Source organism: Prionailurus viverrinus, chromosome B4, assembly GCF_022837055.1.
Source record: "Prionailurus viverrinus isolate Anna chromosome B4, UM_Priviv_1.0, whole genome shotgun sequence".
In the NCBI taxonomy this organism is placed as follows: domain Eukaryota; kingdom Metazoa; phylum Chordata; class Mammalia; order Carnivora; family Felidae; genus Prionailurus; species Prionailurus viverrinus.
The window spans coordinates 52,728,149-52,749,222 of NC_062567.1; the positions used below are offsets into that span (position 1 = coordinate 52,728,149).

General features: G+C 37.8%; 1 protein-coding gene across 2 annotated transcripts; it reads right to left on the reverse strand.

Annotated features, from left to right (window-relative positions):
- Nucleotides 1-104: 104 nt before the first annotated feature.
- On the reverse strand, nt 105-19,597 carry LOC125171213 (sulfotransferase 6B1-like). 2 transcript variants are annotated; one of them, XM_047868419.1, is made up of 7 exons: nt 19,510-19,597; nt 14,394-14,538; nt 11,886-12,070; nt 9,521-9,647; nt 3,858-3,952; nt 3,519-3,705; nt 105-579 (listed from the first exon to the last, which is right to left on the reverse strand). In XM_047868419.1, exons 2-7 carry the CDS (start codon nt 14,536-14,538, stop codon nt 461-463), a joined length of 858 nt encoding a protein of 285 aa, XP_047724375.1. In that variant the 5' UTR covers nt 19,510-19,597; the 3' UTR covers nt 105-460. The 2 variants fall into 2 exon arrangements, with proteins under 2 accessions (XP_047724375.1, XP_047724374.1); XM_047868418.1 differs by having other exon boundaries at nt 14,394-14,542; nt 19,510-19,580.
- Between the last annotated feature and the right edge of the window lie 1,477 nt (nt 19,598-21,074).

A 21,074-nucleotide genomic window follows, 5' to 3' on the forward strand; every position in this document is an offset into this window, starting at 1 on the left:
GACACTGGAGAATATTTCTACACAGACACGAGGTAATGTTGAAATGAAAATGTTTATTTAGAAGTCATAATGTCCACATAGGCAGAAAATAAATACTTCTCAGACATTTGTTATTTTACACAATCCCTCTCCACTTTTGTTGTACATTAATGCAGTTTATAGAACACCCACAGTAATATGTTCTCCCTGAATAGAAATAATCTCCTTTCCTTATGAATATCCTGAAAGCAGATATATAATTCAGCCATTCCAAGATTGTAAACTTCCTCTTGTTAATAATCCTCTGCTATCACCAAATATGTTAATAACAGTCTCTCATACATGAAACCTTTGACACATTCATGAAGTGTCCGTTTCTCACTGAAAGAAATATCTGCTTTTCACATTGGTAAAATATATTTATGTATTCCTCAAGTACTGCATCACATAAAACGGAAAGTGGCTTCATTTTCCATTTATATTAAGAGGAATCTTCAAAATGTCTTGCTAGTTCACTGTGTTTCATTTTCTCTGTGAATAGTTCATCAAATACTCTCTTCTGCTTTGAAGTAAAGTAGTTTATCCAATCACCCACCGCTCCTGGAAAAAATTGGAAATGTATCAGAGAAGAACCAATGTAAATGTACAGCATTCACAAAAGCAATCTGTCAGATTTATAATAAAATACGAATGATTTCATTTCTTGGTGATAAGAAGATGGGGGTTATTCTTTTCTTCATTTGTTATGTGTTGCTTTTAATTTCCACAGTAATGGTTGTATGTTAATATTTACAGTTTAAAAAGTTATTTCTTAAAAAGAAGTTTAAAATATATAAATAACCTAGGTTTTATGACAGCAAGCCAAGAAATGTCTCGCCTAAACTTAGTTGAAACATAAAAGCGACAAAGTGGACATGATGTCACTTCTTTCCCTGTCCTGTGCACCTCTGAAGCGGTAACTGTGCTAACATACCACAGGTCTGCGTAATTGCTCTCTCTCTCTCTCTCTCTCTCTCTCTCTTTTAAATTCCAGTACTCTTAACATACAATGTGATAGTGACTTCTGGTGTAGAGTATATTGAGTCAACAACTCTATACATTATTCAGTGTTCATGACGATTAAGTGTACTCTTAATTGCCTTCACCTATTTCATCTTAATTGGTCTCCACTGGGTTCCACTGAGCATCAAAACTTCCTCATTTCTCATCATTCTCTGTATTATAATCCCTCCCAATCTCTCTGTTACTCTCATCTCTGCTTGTTTCACCTTCCTTCGCACATCCTTTTCTAAATTCTTTCTGTCTTCCCTTTATCTTCTCTCTCCCAATCCTCCTAATCTTTTTCTTGACCCTCCCATATCATCTTGCTCTTGTCCTCCATTTTCAAACTTCTTGGAAGAGTGGTCCTTATTTGCTGCTTCCTTTCTTTCTTATCTCTTCAGTTCCCTTAATCTGGCTTCCACTGACACCACTATGGAAGACACTCTCAGAATTCATGAATGATAAACAAACAGCCATGTTTGATCCTGGCTTTCTTTGGAATTCTGGCTGATTTCCTTTCTTGGCTTGTCTTGGGCTGTTTCATTCCTATTGATGTTAGCGTCCCTAGGGCTCCCCCTTCTAACCCTTTCTCCACAATCCTTTCCAATCACCCTGAATAATTTTACCTAATTCCACAAACTGCTGATGGCTCCTAAACTGACTTCTGAGTTAAGATCCACCCGACCGTGGCTCATTGCCACTAGCCAAATTATGCCCCTCAGTGTTTTGTACCTGGATTATTACAATAACCTCTTACTGGACTTTCTGCCTCTGGTTTCACCCTCTTCTAATCAACTTTCCACCTGACTCTATTATTTTCAGGTCCCTTCTTAAAACAGCAAATAGACAGCGATGGTGTGAGGGTAAAGGACCCCCTCATAATGTCCATCAGAGCTTTTGTTCTCTGGCCCCAATCTTTATCTCCCTCATTCTGCTCCACACATCATATACCACTCTCGCACAGAAGACTACCTGCTCTTTCTAGAAAATACAGTGCAATTCCATAGTGGTTCTGAGATATCCTTCTTGCTGCTAGCTCTTGCTGGAATGTATTTCTTCTCTGTTATTTTCCTGGCAAAGTTTTGCTCATGATTCCAGTCCCCAATCCAATGTCATCTCCTTACCTACTCTGCTAGGAAAAAATTCTCTCTCCCTTACTCATGTTGCTATTCATATTTGTTTATACTACTGGTATAGCTGTTATCACCTTGTATTACTGTCTAGATTATGATTTTCTGAAGGACAAGACTGTATTTTATTCAATTTTTGAATCTTAGCACTTAGAAAATACTTATTAATAAATATTTGCTGAATTAAGTTCTCTCCTCCCTCTCAGCCCTGGTTTTGTAACTATAAGAAAATAAAAAATGAATCACCAAAAAAGACAAAAGTAATTTGCAAACTTAACGCAATATCTGATCCATGCGAGTTAGCAAATATTTGCTTTAGAATGAATTAAATTCAGATGAACCAGAAAATGGAAAACACACCTTTGTGTTTTCTAGTAGGAAATCTGAGTACCTAAACACAGAAAATTTTGCCATTATAAGTTATGAAAATTTTGAAAAATGTTAAAACATTTTTCTCCCATATCTGGATTAAAACTCACATGGATTTCATGTCCACCTGGGTGGCTCAGTTGGGTATGTGTCTGACTTTGGCTCAGGTCATGATCTCACAGTTCCATGAGTTCAAGCCCTGCACCAGGCTCTGTGCTAACAGCGTGGAGCCTGGAGCCCACTGTGAGTTCTCCCTCTCTCTCTCTCTCTCTGCCACTCCCCTGCCCCTGCTCTCTTTCTCTCAAAAAAATAAGTAAACATTAAAAAATATTTTTTAAAAACTCACATGGATTTCAAAACAATTCTATATCCAGATGTACCCAAACTACTTTTAAGTTAAATGTTAGGAATTAGTGGAGAAGATTCATTTCCTTCTCTTTGGGTTTTCATGCAGGGGAATGTCCTTAGATAACACTTCCAGCTTCTCTGTACACCCCTGACTGGTGCAGGGTGAGTTATTTGGTGAGTTTGGAAAAATGCACTGTCAAAACTCATCAGCTCCCTTCTCTCTTCTGAAGAAAACATGTGTCACATACCGCTCTCTACCATGCACTAAATGGGCTGCTTCAGTGCAAGGACAGAAATGCATTTGATTGTGACTAAGCAAGCATGTTTGCAAAACTTAGGATAAGTTGTTAACAAATGCACTAGGCTGCAGAGCTGAGGAACATTCTTCAAGCAACTTTATTATTTCCATCTGTTTGACACCTGTGTCTCTCTCAACTGGTTCCTAACTGGGCATGGAAATCTCAATGTCTAGAAATAATGCAATTTGAGAACTTCATTTAATAAGTGTTCACTGAGGGATAACGATGCACAAATCCATTGTGCAAGAGATAGGGTGCACGATGGTGAAATGAGAGATTTTTTAAAAATGGTAAAATGGAACTACTTCCAAATATAAGCCCAGGCAAAGCACCACATCCCGTTATGACTTACCTTTCCTAAATACCAGGTTCCTATTAGTTGTGAGGGCACAGATGGTATGATTTGGATCACAGTTTTCTTTGGCCGCATTATTTTTCATTTCACTGAATGATGTTTTCCGAGTAATCTTATTAATTTCACTGTCACTCACATTTATACCAAGGAAATTAATTATTTTCTTTATGCTTTTAGAAAGATCCTGAGCAATAAGAAAAAAAAAGTTTTTTAGAAAGTGTAACTCATCAAAACACCAAATTAATTCCCTGAAACCTGAAAACAGAATTTACTGATGTCCTGTTTTAAATTTACTTGACTTAAATTTTGATTGTTGAAATATTAGAAAGGACTTACTTTCTTCATTTCTTCATAGAATATAATTAGAATGTTTTTGTCATTTTTGTGTTCTTCCCAGCTTAAAACATGATCAAACCAGGATCCATATACGACTAGAAAAAAAAAGTGAATTGTGTTAATACTAAGCATCATGACTTGGAAAGCAAGTTAATACTAAGCATCATGAAATGGGAAGACCCTTCAGCAAAGTATGCAAAGTAAGGCACACAGGTATCAAACTTTCAGGTGAAAGAATTTTACTTAAGAATTTTTGAACGGTGGTCGCCTGGGTGGCTCAGTCAGTTAAGCATTTGACTTTGGCTCAGGTCATGACCTCACAGTTCATCATGAGCTTGAGCCCTGTGTGAGGCTCTGTGCTGACAGCTCAGATCCTGGAGCCCGCTTCTGATTCTGTGTCTCCCTCTCTCTCTGCCCCTCCCCTGCTTGCACTCTGTCTCCCTCTGTCTCTCTGTCTCTCTCTCACACACACAAATAAACATTAAAAAAAAAACAACTTAAAGAAGAATTGTTGAATGGGGGCACCTGGGTGGCTCAGTTTGTTAAGCGACCAGCTCTTGATTTCGGTTAAGGTCATGATCTAACAATTTGATTTGTGGGATAGAGCCCCACGTTGGGCTCTGTACTGACAGTGTGGAGCCTCCTTGGAATTCTCTCTCTCTTTCTCTCTTTGCCCCTCCCTACCTTGTGCACACACATACTCTCTCTCTCTCTCTCTCTCAAAATAAATACATGTTAAAAAAATTGTTGAATCACTCTATTGTACATCTGAATCTAATATAATGTTGTATGTTAACTACACTGGATTTAAAATGAAAAAAAAAGCTAGTTATATATGTTAATACCATGTCTTCTTCAGTAACAATGTGTCATTCATTATCTATGAAGAAACTTACAATTAGGTTTAATAACATTAACTCAATAATTAAAAATTAAATAAGATCTTAAATATTTTTTAAAAAGTTTTCCTTAGAAGAGCTCAAATTAAAAAAAAATACTATTTCAGCTAAATACAATATTGTGAAATGAAGCTGGGTTGCTATATCTTTTAATACGGTTGTGGTGTTTTTTCTTATTTTTGGTAAACATCTTTTTATAATCAGAAAAAATGACAGCAGAAATGCAGAAATACACATTTTCCCAATAATTGTGTTCTGATAACTACTTTGGATCTTGGGAAAATTAAAGAAACATTGAGAATTTATTATTTTATTCCTGTAATGTCACAGGCTTTTTATAAGTTCTTAGCATAAAACATTTATAAACTTCCTCAAAAAAGGGGGGAGGGAGAAAAGAGTTCTATTCACTCATCTTAGTTGAAGGCTGAAAAATACAGTGTTAGGGATTTATCAGTAATTGATACTATCTCTTTACTGCTTTGCTAATTTTACAGTCCTAAAAATATCTCCAGGGCTTGAGACTAAAATATTACCATGCAAAATAAATGATCAGAAGCAGTGATGATAAAAAACAAAACGTGAGCACCTTGTTGTCACCACAGAAAGTTGACTAGCTTGACAATCTAAAGTGTGAAACATAGTAACCTAAAATAGTACATATACATCTTTCCATGCATCCTTATTATCCAAAGATTTAATACTAGCTAATGCCCAAATTATAAAAGAGCCACTCTACTAGCAATTTTCTGAAGATCTGATGACTATTGATTCATTTAATAAGGATTTATTAAGCCATTAGTGTCTGCCAGATATTGCAGTATATACATTTTGAACATTAAAGTTTTGCATAAATTGAAGTCTAATTAATTCCAAACTAACTGCAATTTTTCATGGCCTCAGTTCCCAAGCTGAGGAACTTCCCAAGGAAGTTAAGGGCAAGAAAATAACCATAAGGCATTCTTAAAACAAGAACTTCTGGGACTGCAATGGTGTCATTACAGTGTCAGCCCAGTTTTCTACCCCATTGGCCCAGAAGGCTGTACAATAAGAATGGGTGTTTAGAAGGACTGTCCTGATACATCAGTCATCAACATTCTCACTGCTATTTCAGGGACTTGCGCAATACTTGATCTTAGAATTACTCAAATTACCATATCGGTTTTAAGGAGTTTTCTTTTCTTCTCCTCCTCCCCCTCCCCCTCCTGTCCCTACCCCTTCCCCTTTCCCTTCTTCTTTTTCTTCTTCTATAAAGTAGGCTTTATACCCAGTGTAGAGTCCAAGGCCCAAGGTGGGGCTTCAACTCACGACCTGAGGTCAAGACCCTGAGGTGAGATCAAGAGTCAGATGCTCAACCTACTGAGACCCCCAGGTTCCCCAAGGAGTTTATCTTCTAAGGATGGCCAACATTTACCCAGGAAGAAACACATGGTGGGATAAGATTGATTCTTCTCTTATTCAAATTTAAGAAGTTAACTAGTTTCTAGTACCCTAGACTACACTCACAGACTCAACCTGAGTCATCGCTTCCTCTCAGCAGCTGCAGCCCATCCCAGCCCTGGTGGATGACATCACCACCTAGAGTTGCTGACATCACCACCACCTACCAGCCCTGGTAGATGACATCACCACCTATGGAAGCCCTCAATACTGTCAGGGGGAACCTAGGCTTCTGTGACTTGCAGGCTGGACAGGAAAAGAGGGCTGGTGTCACATCTGGTGGTTATGTGTAATTGACTTGGCCCATTATGGCTTTTCAGCAGGAAATGCATTCCAACATACGCCAAATAGATTGAAGAATAATCTGTTGGATCATAGCCTGATCATTGTTTGAGAGCAGCTATGCTATTATTAACTAATTAATTTATACTCCATCTTGTTCCAGAAAGACTTAAGCCAGCCAAAATTGTCTTAAAGAAGTAAGCTGTCATGCCTTCCTTACTAATATAGAGAATTACACTTTTCATTAATTCTTTAATCAGAATCCTTATTATCCAGACCTATGGCCCTAAAGAAAAAATAACCTCTGAAACAGAGATGTAAAGTATTTCTTTTATGGGAAATGCTTTTCTCCACATCCTCCACTTAATTACAGAATTATACCACCTCCTGTCCTTAGGCATTCAGCATCCAGTCTCTTAATTTTGATTCAGTTTATGATCTCATGGTTTGTGAGATCAAGCCCCATGTCTGGATCTGCACTGACAATGCAGAGCCTGCTTGGGATTCTTTCTCTCCCTCTCTCTCTCTGTCCCTCCCTGCTTGCTCTCTCTCTCTCTCTCTCTCTCTTTAAATAAACAAATAAACATTTTTTTAAAGTCCCTGAAGAAAATCCCTGAAATACAGTCACATATATTTAACAGAAAAACAGACAACCTTATCTTATAAATAGTAAAAAGTGAGGCTACTCTTCCCACCCAAGTAAATAAATAAAAGCTTTAGTGATTCAGTGACTATCCCCAAGTGTCAACAGGATTTTCCCAGGCTAGATTATCTGATTGTATAATACTTACATGGCAGATCCCTTTGCAATTAAAAATCTTAAAAATCTATTAACATACCTAATAAGTCATAAAAGAATCATCTGGAACCTTTTTTCCATCTGCACTGCCCTTCCCAGTGTACTCAGCTATGACTCTGGATAATGTTATAGCAAAGGTAGATGCCCTATGACAGCTAGTTTGCTTCCTTGCATATGGATGGGGTTGCCCTCTTTGTGGCTACACTCACAGAAAAATAATGTCTACAACAGGAGCACTAATAGGCCTGCTTTTCCCTGCCGTAGTGAGGCCATACCCAGAGGATGCTTTTTGTCTTCTAGGTGCTGCAAAACAATAGAGATGTGGCCATATTAGAGCTCATGCAGCAGTGAGAGACGTAGTGAGCCCCAGTTCATAACTGGAGACAAACGTGGCTTTTCTTTTCTTGAGAAAAAGCAGACTCAAGATCTGTTTTTTTTTTAATAATTTATGTATTTAAACTCTGCTTATTCCAAAAATGGAATTGAGGCAGAGTGAGGCATGCTAACTATCTTCAAATATTTAAAAGGCTATCATGTGGAAGAAGAATTAATGATGAGGGCAACAGCTTTCTTGCTTGATGAGTTATGCCACAGCGCTAAGAGCAAAGATTTTGGAGCTGACACCTGAATTTAAATTTGGGCTCTGCTCCTTAGTAGATATGGATCTGGACAAGTTATCTGGCCTCCCAACATCTGTACTTTCCTCACCTGTAAAATGAAGGTCACATCTAGCTCCTGTGTCCTTGTGAGGATGATATGAAATCGTGTTGCACTGCACTTAGCTAAGTGTCTAGATCACGTAGTAAGATTTTTAAAAATTTTTAACAGTATTGAGATGGAGTGTGTTGTTTAGGGGCAGGAGCTGGGGGTGTGAACCCGTTGTCCAAGTTAAGAAGTTCAAGTTTAGCCTGCAATATTCTTGGGGATGCTACAAAGGTGATTCAAACATCAGGTGGGTGTTTCAATCAAATGACCTTTAATAGACCTGTCATTCCCAAAACTTTATGATTCTACTAAATGTTTGCAAAAGAGGAGCTGAAATATTGTGAGCATAGCATATTCTTCCATAGAGAATACAGCAAAAGGAGTGTTACACTCTGTTGCTAGTGAGTTCCCTAAGTCCTCATGTTAAGGTTATACTTTCTGTGGCCTCTCTTAAATTAACAAGTAAATGCTTAACAATTTGCAAGTGAAATAGTGAAACTAACAATTAAGAAGATTTACCTCCAACCCCCTAGAAAGATAAGACCCTGTGGGCACACACCGTTTCTAAATCATGCCTCTTCTACATTCTGCACTGTCTTGGTATTTTATTTTGGTTTAATGAAAGGTTTCGTAAGTCAGGCTTAGAAACTAATGTGTGCGCGCGCATGCGTACGTGCGTGTGTGTAAGTGCTCCAGACACCAATGAGTCAGGGAAAAAGGAATAAATTCAAAGGTCATTCATGGTCATGCAGAACCGACATGCACTGCACAGCTCAATCAAATGACATATCATTGTAGTATTTTCAGGAGAAATTGCTTTCTGTTCATCTTTATAAAGACAAGTATCAAGATGGCTAATTCATTTGTTTTATTTGGGGAATGTTTTTTCCCTTTTGCGGGGAAGGGGGAGTTTAGGATTTTTTGCGTGTTGTTTCTGTTGTTTTGGATTTTTTTTTTTTTTTTTTTTTTTTTGGATAGAGCGCAAGAGGGGAGAGGGCACAGGGAGACTGAGAGAGAATCTTAAGTAGGCTCCACATTCAGCATGCAGCCTGACATGGGGCTCGATGCAGGGCTCATTCCCGCGACCCTGAGATCATGACCTAAGCCAAAATCAAGAGTCAGAGGCCCCAAGCCACCCTGGTGCCCCTGTTTGTGTTGTGTTATTTTCCATGTGGGTATACATAAGGCATGTTTCAGACTGCATGTCTAGGCTTCAGCTGTATCTTGCTAAACTCCAATTAATGCACACTTATTTCACTGACAAGACTGACGGTATATACAAAAAGAGTGATACTTGATCAGAATTAATCTGTTTTTAAAACATTTCAACCAGCTCAATAAGTAATTGCAAATACGTATCACCCGTGGGTGATAACAAAGACTGAGGAAGCAAAGTGAGAAAGAATGGCTTAGAAGCAAAAGAATTATCTATTCAAGTGTATTTCTGAAAGCAGGCCATTAGGGTCCATTTAAACGTTTGGAAAATGCTTTTGTGTTGAGTGGAACTGTATATTATGAATAAAAATCATTGTTATATTTACCATCTCCTCTTAGGAAAAGCTCTAAAAATCCAGCCCAGGTTTCAATGCCAGGGAGATTGGGATTATCTCTGTAGTAGTGGAATAAAGAAACGGCTGTATCCTTTGGATTCCTGACAATGTAGATAATCTGTTAAAACAAATTAGTTTATTTTTAGATGGAATAGCCCCAAAACAAAGCATTTTCTAAATGAAAGCAACCAAATCTACCTGTACAAACCACAATTTTTTGCTAGTTTACTCAGATTATTAGGCATAGATTCAGGCCAGTGTTTCTAACTTAATGTGTGTACGAATCATCTGGGAATCTTGCGAAAAAGCAGATTCTGATTCAGGGGATCCAGGATGAGACCCGGCATTCTGCATTTCTAACAAGCTCCCAGATGACATTGGTGCTGCCAGCCACCGACCACACTTTCCCAATTTATGTGCTACATGTGGCCTTATCTTTTTAGCAACGGACATGAGAAGCCCTCTATTAATTTGTAGGACAAGATTACTTTTTTAATATAAAAAACTTCTAACAGAAAAAAATTTTTAGTAATTTTGTAACATGACTTAAATACACTAAGATTTCTTATAAATTGTCTATTCTTATTTATAAGAAGAATGATGTTTTGGAATTGTATATTTCTACAATTTAATCCCCCACAGAGTAAGGAATCTGAGCTACCCTCCTAATTGACAGAAATGCTGCAACTGCAATCTAATTCAATTTAATAAATATTTGTTTGGTACCTCCAGTAGACCAGGCGGAGTGGAAAGTTCAAGGTCTGAAAAATATGACTAGTAAGACAGAAATACTACCAGCTTTCTCAAAACTTGCAATGAGGTGAAGGAATGCAGTGTTATGAAAGATATAATAGGGACATACAGAGTGCAGTAAGAGCTTCTGAAAAACCTCAGGAAACCAGTGAGAGACACTGGCTATAATAGGACTATCTTCGATCATGGTCATGAGTGTCAGATGTCCCACTTGCTCTTAAATTCATAATCAGGTGTACACATTTTATGTAGGTTATGAAGTGTTTACTGAGTTATGCTGAATGTAGCTATCTTTCTGTACTGTGTCCATAGTCCAGGTATTGTTATGTAGCTATCTTTCTTTCTGTAATGTGTTCATAGTCCAGGTGTCGTGTAAGATCCACATGGAGAACACCTGCTCCTCTTTACATGAGAGATGTGCAAAGGCCACCGTGCACAGAGATGAAAAGCCACCTGTACCTCCCCTTTGCCCCCATTATCCTCTCTTCATCTCAAGAGATAATTGAGGAGTAACTCAACACTTCAGGCTTTCTTTAATTGCTCTCTGCATCCTGAGCAGATTCACAGAAACCCAAGGCTCTGAAAGCAGTTTAAAAATCCATTCACTGCCTTAACAAAAAGAGATAAAGTGGCAGAATCTTAAGCCTTAGCCATCCGGTTGGAATTTTTTGTTTGTTTGTTTTGGTAGAGAGAAGAGTATTTTAGGGTCTTTGGAGAATACCCAAAGTTACATGTCAGTATTATCAGTGGGAAAGGCAATGCAAGCTATTAATACATAATACATATTTTAAAATAATGTATTCTGGGGTCACTTGGGTGGCTCAGTCAGTTAAGTATCTGACTTCAGCTCAGGTCATGATCTCTTGGTTCGAGGGTTGGAGCCCCGTGTCAGGTTCTTTGCTGACAGCTCAGAGCCTGGAGCCTGCTTTGGATTCTGTGTCTCCCTCTCTCTCTTCCCCTCCCCCACTCATGCTCTGTCTCTCTCTCAAAAATAATTAAACATTAAAAAATATTTTTAAAAAAGAATGTATTCTGTAATTATGTGTAGTGACACATGTTAAGTAGAATTATTGTGGCAATGATTTCACAATATGTAGTAATATCAGGTCATTAAGTGGTACATCTGAAACTAATACAATGTTATATGTCAGTTATACTCAATAAATACACAATATTCTAAGAAATATTAGGGGGTGGCTAAAAGATATGAAGGGAAGGTAGAATAGTTCTCTGAAAAAAATTAAATATTAATTAATATCATGATACGAACTAAAAGCATAAATTTCATGTAAGAGAGATTGGAAACAAAAAAAGGGGGAGACAAAGATAAGGAACAAAACATAGGAGTCTAAGTAAGATTGAGAGTAGAGAAACATGGCAAGAAGAATTGACTATCTGACAGACCCTGCAGGAGCACGGAAAGTCAGCATCAACCCTAAGCTCTCAAGGCTAGGGAGGTGGCATCAGAGGACAGGTAATCATCTTGGGAAACCAGGTGCAAACAGAGACTCTCACTTCCCATTAGGGATGAAAGTGACAGATCAAGAAGCCAAGCCCAATTCTATGGTACTCTCAAGCCTTTGCCCTTACCCACTGATCTTACCTTGCATTGTTTTTGTTTGATATTCATAGGTAGCATGTTGTAGCTCAAATGTGTTGGAATAACTCTTCTCTTACAATACATGTTTAGCTCTTCAAATTTAGAAATGTCTCCCAACTCAATAGGAGATGTTAGACTCATGCTAACATTGGGAATGTTCTCAATGACCTCTGCAACCCAGTGAGTACCTTCACACAAAAATAAAACAAAATGCATTTTTAAATTAAGTGATACTCTTGATGAAATAAATACAGAAAATTAGCATGATTTTATAAGAGCTATGAGTGCATTAATTTTCCTATAAATAGTTATTATTGTTTCTTGACACTCACTGAAACCTGTTTGAACGCTTGAGACGATAATTCACTTTTCAGGAAGAATCACACTTTAAAGAGCACGAAGAGACCTTAAAACTGCATAAGCCATTTCCTCAGCTTGAAATACTCTTCCATGCTACCCTACCTCTAGCGCCTTCTCCAATTTGCAAATACACAGGTCTTTCCGTATACAGTTCCTACTGGTCCTGCAAGCTCATGCATCTTGCTGTTTTATATACTGTCTTCTGAGTCCCTGCTCCCCTGGCACAATTGTTTACTCTCTCTGTCCCTCCAAAGCAGCACTTACCAGAGTAGAAATGTCATTGCTTATATTCATGTCCATCTCCCCACTCCCCCCTGGAAGATAGACACTGGATCTTATTTTTGTTTGTGTGCAAACACAGAGTAGTGGTGTAGACAAAGTATGTTAACAAGGAGCAAATGCTATATTCAAATATCATAAAGACACAATCCTATGCTACTATGAAGTCTGGAAGGAATATCACTTTATGTGAAGCAAATATGGATGTGCTCCAACATTGTGGACAACAGTAAGCTGGAGCCCAGAAGTAGAAGTTTGGTAGGGAGGATGCTTAGCTGGTTTGAAACCAATGTTTCTAAAAAGTTTGAATCAGGCCAGTGTCCACTTATCCCACTGTAATTCCAGCTCCAAATTTGTTACGACATTAACTAATCTATAGTTGAATAAATATTTAGAACTTAAACATGGTTCTCATTTGCACGATACGTTTTAAATTAAAGACTATTTTAGATTATAATGTTAATAGGTCAAATATTTATAATATTCATATAAACATGACTAATATAGTAATGATATTTCTATCATTTTCAAAAAGTGTATTGCTATATTCTGGCGAAGGAGAGAGAATACAGTTTTGTGCTGCCGAAGAGACCTCCGGACCTGGTGAATGATGCCCATTTACAGGCACCAACACGTACAGTGGAAGCTTTATATATGGTTGTTTATACAGAGTATAAACTAGCCACTTGCTCAAAGAACTTTAAAAGTCTCATAAATTACTTTCTGAACTAACATATCAACTTAGGGTAGGATATATTTATTCACAGAGTGACCTGCTACATAGAATACTGAGATTTTCTGGAGGCAATCATTTAATTTCCATTTGCAGCAGTATTTTCCAATAAAAGAGTTATGTATGTGATTTATGTTTATTCTCAAAAAACACGCCTGGAAGATCTGGCCCTATGTGAACTCTGTGAGGGCCTCTTGGGCCTAACAGAGTCAGGTACGTGAACTAAATGCAAACATAATTGGAAAGGGTTTAAGCTCTTAGTTGCTGACCCATGCCAGCAGATGTATGCCTCTCTGCACATGTCTGGAAATCGCAGCTAGCAGTTGGATATTATATATCCTGGTCACCTCTCAACATTAAAAATAATATCGAATTAATTTTGACTATTCCCAGGATGACATTATTCATAATGGTCCTTCCTTTCATGTGTGTAATATGTGGAAATAAACTTTGAAAAATAAGGCATAAAATTTAACACTAAAAACACTTACATTTGTTTTTATTAGCCCAGGAGAAAAAAATTATTCATTTATAAATCAATGATTAAATATGAATTGAACTAATACTATTTGTCACCATGCCTGGTACAAATATGAAGAGAACTTTATACTGTTACAGATATTACGCTTATTATATATGTCAATATCTGTATGCTTTATCAAATAGAAACAAGATCATAGTAAAAGCTCTAATTCCTCCAGTTGAATTTTCTCAAAACACAGTTCTCAATGTTCTAATGTCAAACTTTTTCATTAAAATAAGCATTTAGGGTCTCTTGGGTGACTCAGTTGGTTAAACATCTGACTTCAGCTCAGGTCATGATCTTACAGTTTGTGGGTTCAAGCCCTGTGCAGAGCCTGGAGCCTGCTTCAGATCCTGTGTCTCCCTCTCTTTCCACCCCTCCCCTGCTTGTTCTCTCTCTCTCTCTTTCTCTCTCTCCTCAAAAATAAACAAATAGACATTTAATAAAATAAATAAATAAAATAAAGTAAGCATTTAGGATACTTAAATGTCCTATGAAACAATTCTGAAAAATAAATTTTTTATAAAAATATTATATTTCTTCTTATTTCTTACATTTCACATATTTAAAAATGTATTTATATTATACATTTAAAATACATTAAAATAAACTTTACCTGATTTTGGGTAGGACACCAGAAACACATCATCTTCTCTTGCATTGAAAAAATCCAGGGAATTTAGAAGTTCTTCTGAACACATAGTAGAATAGAGGATCCCCTTGAATTTATGAAGAACACTTGACTGCTTCTGGAATGGCATCTTTCTTAAAGTCAATCAAAAAGTATTTACTAAACACTAACTTTACACAAGGCACAGAACAAGGATGGTCCTTGATGTCAATCCTAGCTCAGTGGCAGTGTAATCCTAGAATTACTAAGCTAGAGGAATCTATATATACGCTTTGCAGCTCTTCACAAGAGTAATTTTTAAACCATAACTAAGCCAAAGTCTACTGTGAAAATAATATTTTTCTTGATAACACATGTTACAAAATATTTTCTTGATAACACATGTTACAAAATATTGCCTCCCAACTTGACATTCAGAATAGTTTACAAACAAAGCTATCAAGATCTCAGAATGTAATTATTAAACATAGGGACTAGAGTTATTCAAATCCTTTTGCTTTAATAAGGAAAGACTTATAGTGGCTATCATGGATTACGTCACTGTGGAAAGGACTAGAAAAGTTGAACTTCGTGTTAATATTAACACATAGTAGAGGAAGTAGCTAATATGTATTGCACTGCAGGAAGAGGAGAGGAGTGGTGCAAGAAAATATAAATTTTTCTTAGAATTGGCAGATAAATCTGTGGCTAAAAATAAACCTTGCAGGAAACACTTTAGGAAAGATGACACAGAAATCAGGAAACCCAATCCAGAAAAAAGACATCTTGAGCTTTGATGTATACATGCTGAAATAAACAAATTTTTGTCTGAGACATTCTTTGCTTTTGTCACTAATATTGTTATATTCTGGATTAGAATTGATATGGCAACAAAGTGCCCAATTACTTCTGTGACCCACAGTTGAATCTTTTTTGTTTACTTTTCTAATCATCAAAAGAAATGTATATCAACAAGGAAATGACCAGCATTTTAATTGAGCATAAAAAAGTAGAGGTCTACTGTGAAGAAATAATTGAAGAAGAAAGATATTTATGATAGTGGCAGAAATGAAATTCAGAATAATCATACACATAGAAAATCCCAAAGAATCTGCAAACAATTAGAATGAATATGTAAATTGAGCATGGTTGCTGGATTATGAGGTCAATACTTGAAACTAAATTGTATTTTTATATTCTAGCAAAACCAACTGAAAAATGAAATTTGAAAAACACCACTATTTATAATAATATGAAAAAAACCTCAAGTCTCTAGAAATAAATCTAATAAAAGATGTGCAAGTCACTGAAAACTACAATTACTGAAACTGGTTAAAGAAAACCTAAGTAAAAGGAGAGATATACCTTGTCCATGGATCAGAAGACTCAATATTATTTAAATGTCAAATTCTGCTTATTGATCTATAAAGTCAATTCAGCTCGATCAAAATCCCAACAAGTGTGTGTGTGTGTGTGTGTGTGTGTAAATTGACAAACATTTATATAGAAATACAAAAGCAGAAGAATAGCCAACGAAATCTTAAACAAATCTGTAAGACTTAAATTATCATTGATAATTTAAGCTTACCATAAAGCAACAGTAACTAAAACAGTGTGGCCTGAGCCCAAGGATACATAATAGATAAATGGAACAGAATGAAGAGTACAGAAAAAGACCCACACATAAATTGTCACTGGTTTCATAACAAAAGTATAATTCAGTCAGAAAAAGATGGTCTTTTTAATGAATAGTGCTTGTTCATTTGGATCAATATGGGGGAAGAAAAAATCTTACCATACACCATATTAAAGAAAAATTCAAGATATATCACAGAATTAAATGGGAAAAAAAGCTTCTAGATGAAAATATGAAGTATATTTTCATGATCTTTAGGCATATAAAGGTTCTTAAATATGATACACAAAAGTGCTACCCATTAAAGAAAAAGTTATACTTGTGATTGATTAAATTAAGAGCCTCTATCAATTAAAGGTCACTATTAAGAAAGTAAAAAAGCAAACCACAGAACTGGAAGAAAATAGTGTAATTACATATATTCAACATTGTACTCATTTCCAGACTTCTTAAAGAACTCCTAGTAATCAATAACAAAAAAATCAAACAACTCAACAACATAAAAAGAGCATACCCCTGAGTAAACCTTTGGAAAAGTGTTCCACATCATTAGTTGCTGGGGAAATGGAAATTAAAATTAGCATTATGGGAAGATCCACTCTCACACTGTTGGCATGAGAAGCTCTGTGGACCCTCTCCCTGAAGAAACAACCAGAAATGATGACAGTTCTTTTAAAAGTAAAATAAACATTTAAAATCTGTAGAAATGGGGATGCCTAGTTGCTCAGTCAGTTAAGCATCCGACTTCGGCTCAGGTCATGATCTCATTGTTTGTGGGTTCAAGCCCTGTGTCGGGCTCTGTGCCGACAGCTCAGAGCCCGGAGCCTGCTTTGGATTCTGTGTCTCCCTCTCTCTCTGCCCCTCCCCCACTCATACTCTGTCTCTCTCTGTCTCTCTCTCAAAAATAAATAAACATTAAAAAAAATTAAAATCTCTAAAAATGGTTCAAAATCAGGAAGCAAATGAAGAAACATCTATTCAGGAAAATATTTGCAAATCATATATTTGGTAAGGGACTTGTGTCTAGAATATGTAGAGAACACTTACAAGTCCATAATACAACAGCCTTATAAAAAAACGTGTAAAGTCTACACTGTTAAGTATGAGTATAACACAGGTCCTGGGAGAGGCTTACAGAGAAAGGCTGAAAAGTAAAGGTAAAGGAACAGGCTGCATCTTGGAAGGCCTTTGCACTGAACTAAGAAGTCTGAACATTGTCCAGAGAGCTATGGGAACCATCAGAGGTCTTAAGCATTGAGTGAGGAGATCAGATTCCATATTAGAAAGACTCATCTGATAACAATATAGAGGTGGGCTGCAGCTGATCCACACGGAAGGCAGAAACTGAAGGAGAAGTAAATGGAGATGAGAAAATAAGAGCAGATGCGACAGTGCTTCCCAGGTAGAATCTCTAGGAATTAGTGGCCAATTAGATAGAATGGATGAGGGAGTGAGCAAAATCACAAATGTGGCAATCCCACAGGCCAGCTTCAGTTTGCAGATTTTGTGTTTATTTTGCCATTTACAAAGTTACATTTGAACTGTGGTGGCTTGTTCAATCCTGTTTGCTTCAGTCCTCACCACTCCCTGTTCTCCACGGACTTTACCCGCCTGGTTCCTGAAGTAATGACTTGCCTAGGCAGTCCTTTTTTTTTTTTTTCTTTTAATGTTTGTTTACTCTGGGGCTGTTAGGAGACACATCAGATGAAGAAGGACAAAAGAACTGTGGGGTGGGTGACTTCATTCCTCTCCTCTGACACTGACTCTGCCACTGTTCCCAGCCTCCAATCACACCCACTGCCTTCCCCAAGCTTTCAACTGACTTTTATTGGTTTTTCTGCAGGAAAATCAAGAAGAGAGGAAGAGTCTAGACTTTTCCTCTCATAGATGCCTTGAAAACATTGAGAAGCTATGTTATGTATCTACTAAATTCCATGTCAGATCTAATCCTCATTGCAACATGGCTGGAATGTAGGATTACTTTTGCTGTACATATGAGTAAACTGAGGCAGTTTATGTAGGACAGGTTGCCAATATGCTTTAGAATACTGCATTGAAGTTTCTTTTTAAAAAAAAGATCATAAACCATGGCCTCATTCTTTTCTGAAGCCATTTGACTTTTTTTATAACCTTCATTTAATTTTATGATAGATTCAGAGGTATATTCACCAGAATTTCTGACCAGCAAAATATAGGAATTACAGTGGATTCATAACTTTGCCAACATATGGTATCATCACAGTTTACTGGTAAGAGTATATAAATTGGCTACAAGCATATTGGAAAAACTGTTTGACAGTATCCTATTTGTCTATTGCTGGTTATAAACCATTATAAAATGTAGTGATGTAAAAGCAACAATTTGCTTTCTTTCACAGTCCTGTGGGTTGACTGTGCTCCCTTCAGTAGTTTTTGCTTCAACCTCTCAGGCATCATGCTCATCACCCCGCTGATGGTGTGGAGCCTGCTTGGGATTCTCTCTCTCTCTGCCCCACACTGCATGTGCTCTATCTCTTTCTCTCTCTCAAAATAAAGGAATAAACATTTTGTTAAAAAAAAAATCCTGTTGCCTACGTATGAGGTCTGTGAGGCACACACAAGTTTGGTTTGACAGGCCATTGCTGACCAGTGGTAGGAAGTAGTGGATTTTTCTGAAGACCTGACGGGGCCTGACATGCAAGAGAGCTTGATCACATGGCTGGCAGTTGATTCCGGGTTTTTACATTGAGCTGAGATGGAGCTCTCTATCAGAGTGCTTATACATGTGGTCTTACAGTCGGCTGGTGACTATTGCAAGGGAGTATTCCGAGAGTAAGGGTTCCAAGAGACCTAAGCAGAAACTGTTTCTTATAACTTAGTGTTGGGAGTCATGTGACGTCAGTGACAGTCTATATACTCAGTTATACAGGGTTAGCCAAGACTCAGTGGGGGAAAGGACCACACAGGGCATGAGTCCTGGGAACTGTAGCTGACTGGGGGCCATTGTGCAAAAGTAGCTCTTATAGTCTTTTCTGATTTCCAGTGTTTCATTTTCCTCCTAGAAATAAAATGCTCTTGCAACCTTCCCAAGACCTTCAGGTCTCACTCCATTTGTTGTCAGGGTCAAGCTTGAAGTCTGTGATCTCCCTTTCTAAACCAGGTCCAGATATCAGTGGAGGTCCTTGGGTCCTGTCCCTCTGCTGAAGCTCCTCGAGCACAGCTACTAGACTACGATTCTCCCAATCTATAGACTTGTGAGTTAAAGTGACAAGTTTCCTTCTCATATACAAACAACCAACATACAATTGTATGACAGGAACAAGGAACAAGACATTTTAATTTAAAAGACAATGGACAGGAAGCACATGGCTATCAGAGAACAACAGAAATTTTATTGAGTCTATTCCTCCTCCCTACTATGGCTCTAGTCTCTGTGATCTAAGCTCTTAGTTCTGCACTCTGAGTCATCTTTCCTCTTCATTCAGAAATAATGCTTCAGGTACTAACCTGATTCCTAAGACTGACTCATGGCCTTATAGCTTTCTTCCTGTTGATCTGCCTCTTTCCCTAGAAGTCCAAGCACTTGGGTGTATTTGTTTATTCGTTGGTCTGCTTGTTTAAAAAACAGTATTAGGTTTTCTGTGATTATGACTGGTGCTCTCTCTATGACATAAAGGCCACACCCATAAATATCTATGATAGGGTACCTTCTCCTTTGGGATCAGCATCATGGTGCTCAGGGATTAATGTGTCTAAGGTTCTTGGAGACCTTTTTTCTAGCAGATAAGGTCTGAAACATGTGCCCTTGAGATTTCTTTGTCCCTTAAGATTCTTAAAGGCCTATTGCTGAGGACCCTCAGTGGTTCAGTCAGTTAAGCACTTGACTCTTGATTTTGGCTCAGGTCATGGTCTCATGGTCATCAGATTGTGCCTCACATCAGACTCCCTACTGATGGTGTAGAACCTGCTTGAGATACTCCCTCTCTCTGTTTCTCTCTCTCTGTCCCTCCTCTCCACATGCTCTCTCTCACTCTCTCAAAATAAATGAAGACATTTTTGCAAACTACAAGTCCTGTTGCCTATGTATGAGATCTGTGAGGCACACACAAGTTTGATTTGACAGGCAGTTGCTGTCCAATGGTAGTAAGCACTGGATTTTTCTGAAAACTCTACTGGGTCTGACATGGAAGAGAGCTTGATCACATGGCTGGCAGTTGATTCCAGCTGTTTACTGTGGGCTTAGATGGGGTGTTCTATCAGAGAGCTTATACATGTGGCCTTTCCATGTGGCTTGATCTTTTTGCAGCTGCCTATTTCAAGGGAGGATGCCAAGAGTGAGGGTCCCAGGAGACCAAAGCAGAAACTGTTTCTTATGACCTAGTGTTGGGAGTTATGTGACATCAGTGACATTCTATACACCCAGTTATTCAGGGTCAGCCCAGACTCAGTGTGGGAGAGGACCACACGGGGCATGAATCCTGGGAAATTTTATTGACTGGGGGCCATTTTTCAAAAGTAGCTCTTATAGACTTTTCTGACTTCCAATGTTTCATTTCCTCCCTATTAGGAAAATACTCTTTCAACCTTCACAGGACATCCAAGGTCTCACTCTATTAGTTGTCAGGGTCAAGCTTGAAGTCTGTGTTCTCACTATCTAAATCAGGTCCAGATATCAATGGAGGTCCTTGGGGCCTGTCCCTCTGCTGAAACTCCTTGAGAACAGCTTCTAGACTATGATTCTCCCAATCTATAGACTTGTGAGTTAAAGCAACAAGTTTCCTTCTCATATACAACCAACATACAATGTAAGACAGGACAAGAGTAGAAGACATTTTCACTTAAAAAAGCAAAGGACTGGGGCGCCTGGGTGGCTCAGTCGGTTAAGCGTCCGACTTCGGCTCAGGTCATGATCTCGCGGTCCGTGGGTTCGAGCCCCGCGTCGGGCTCTGTGCTGACAGCTCAGAGCCTGGAGCCTGTTTCAGATTCTGTGTCTTCCTCTTTCTCTGACCCTCCCCTGTTCGTGCTCTCTCTCTCTGTGTCTCAAAAATAAACGTTAAAAAAAAATTAAAAAA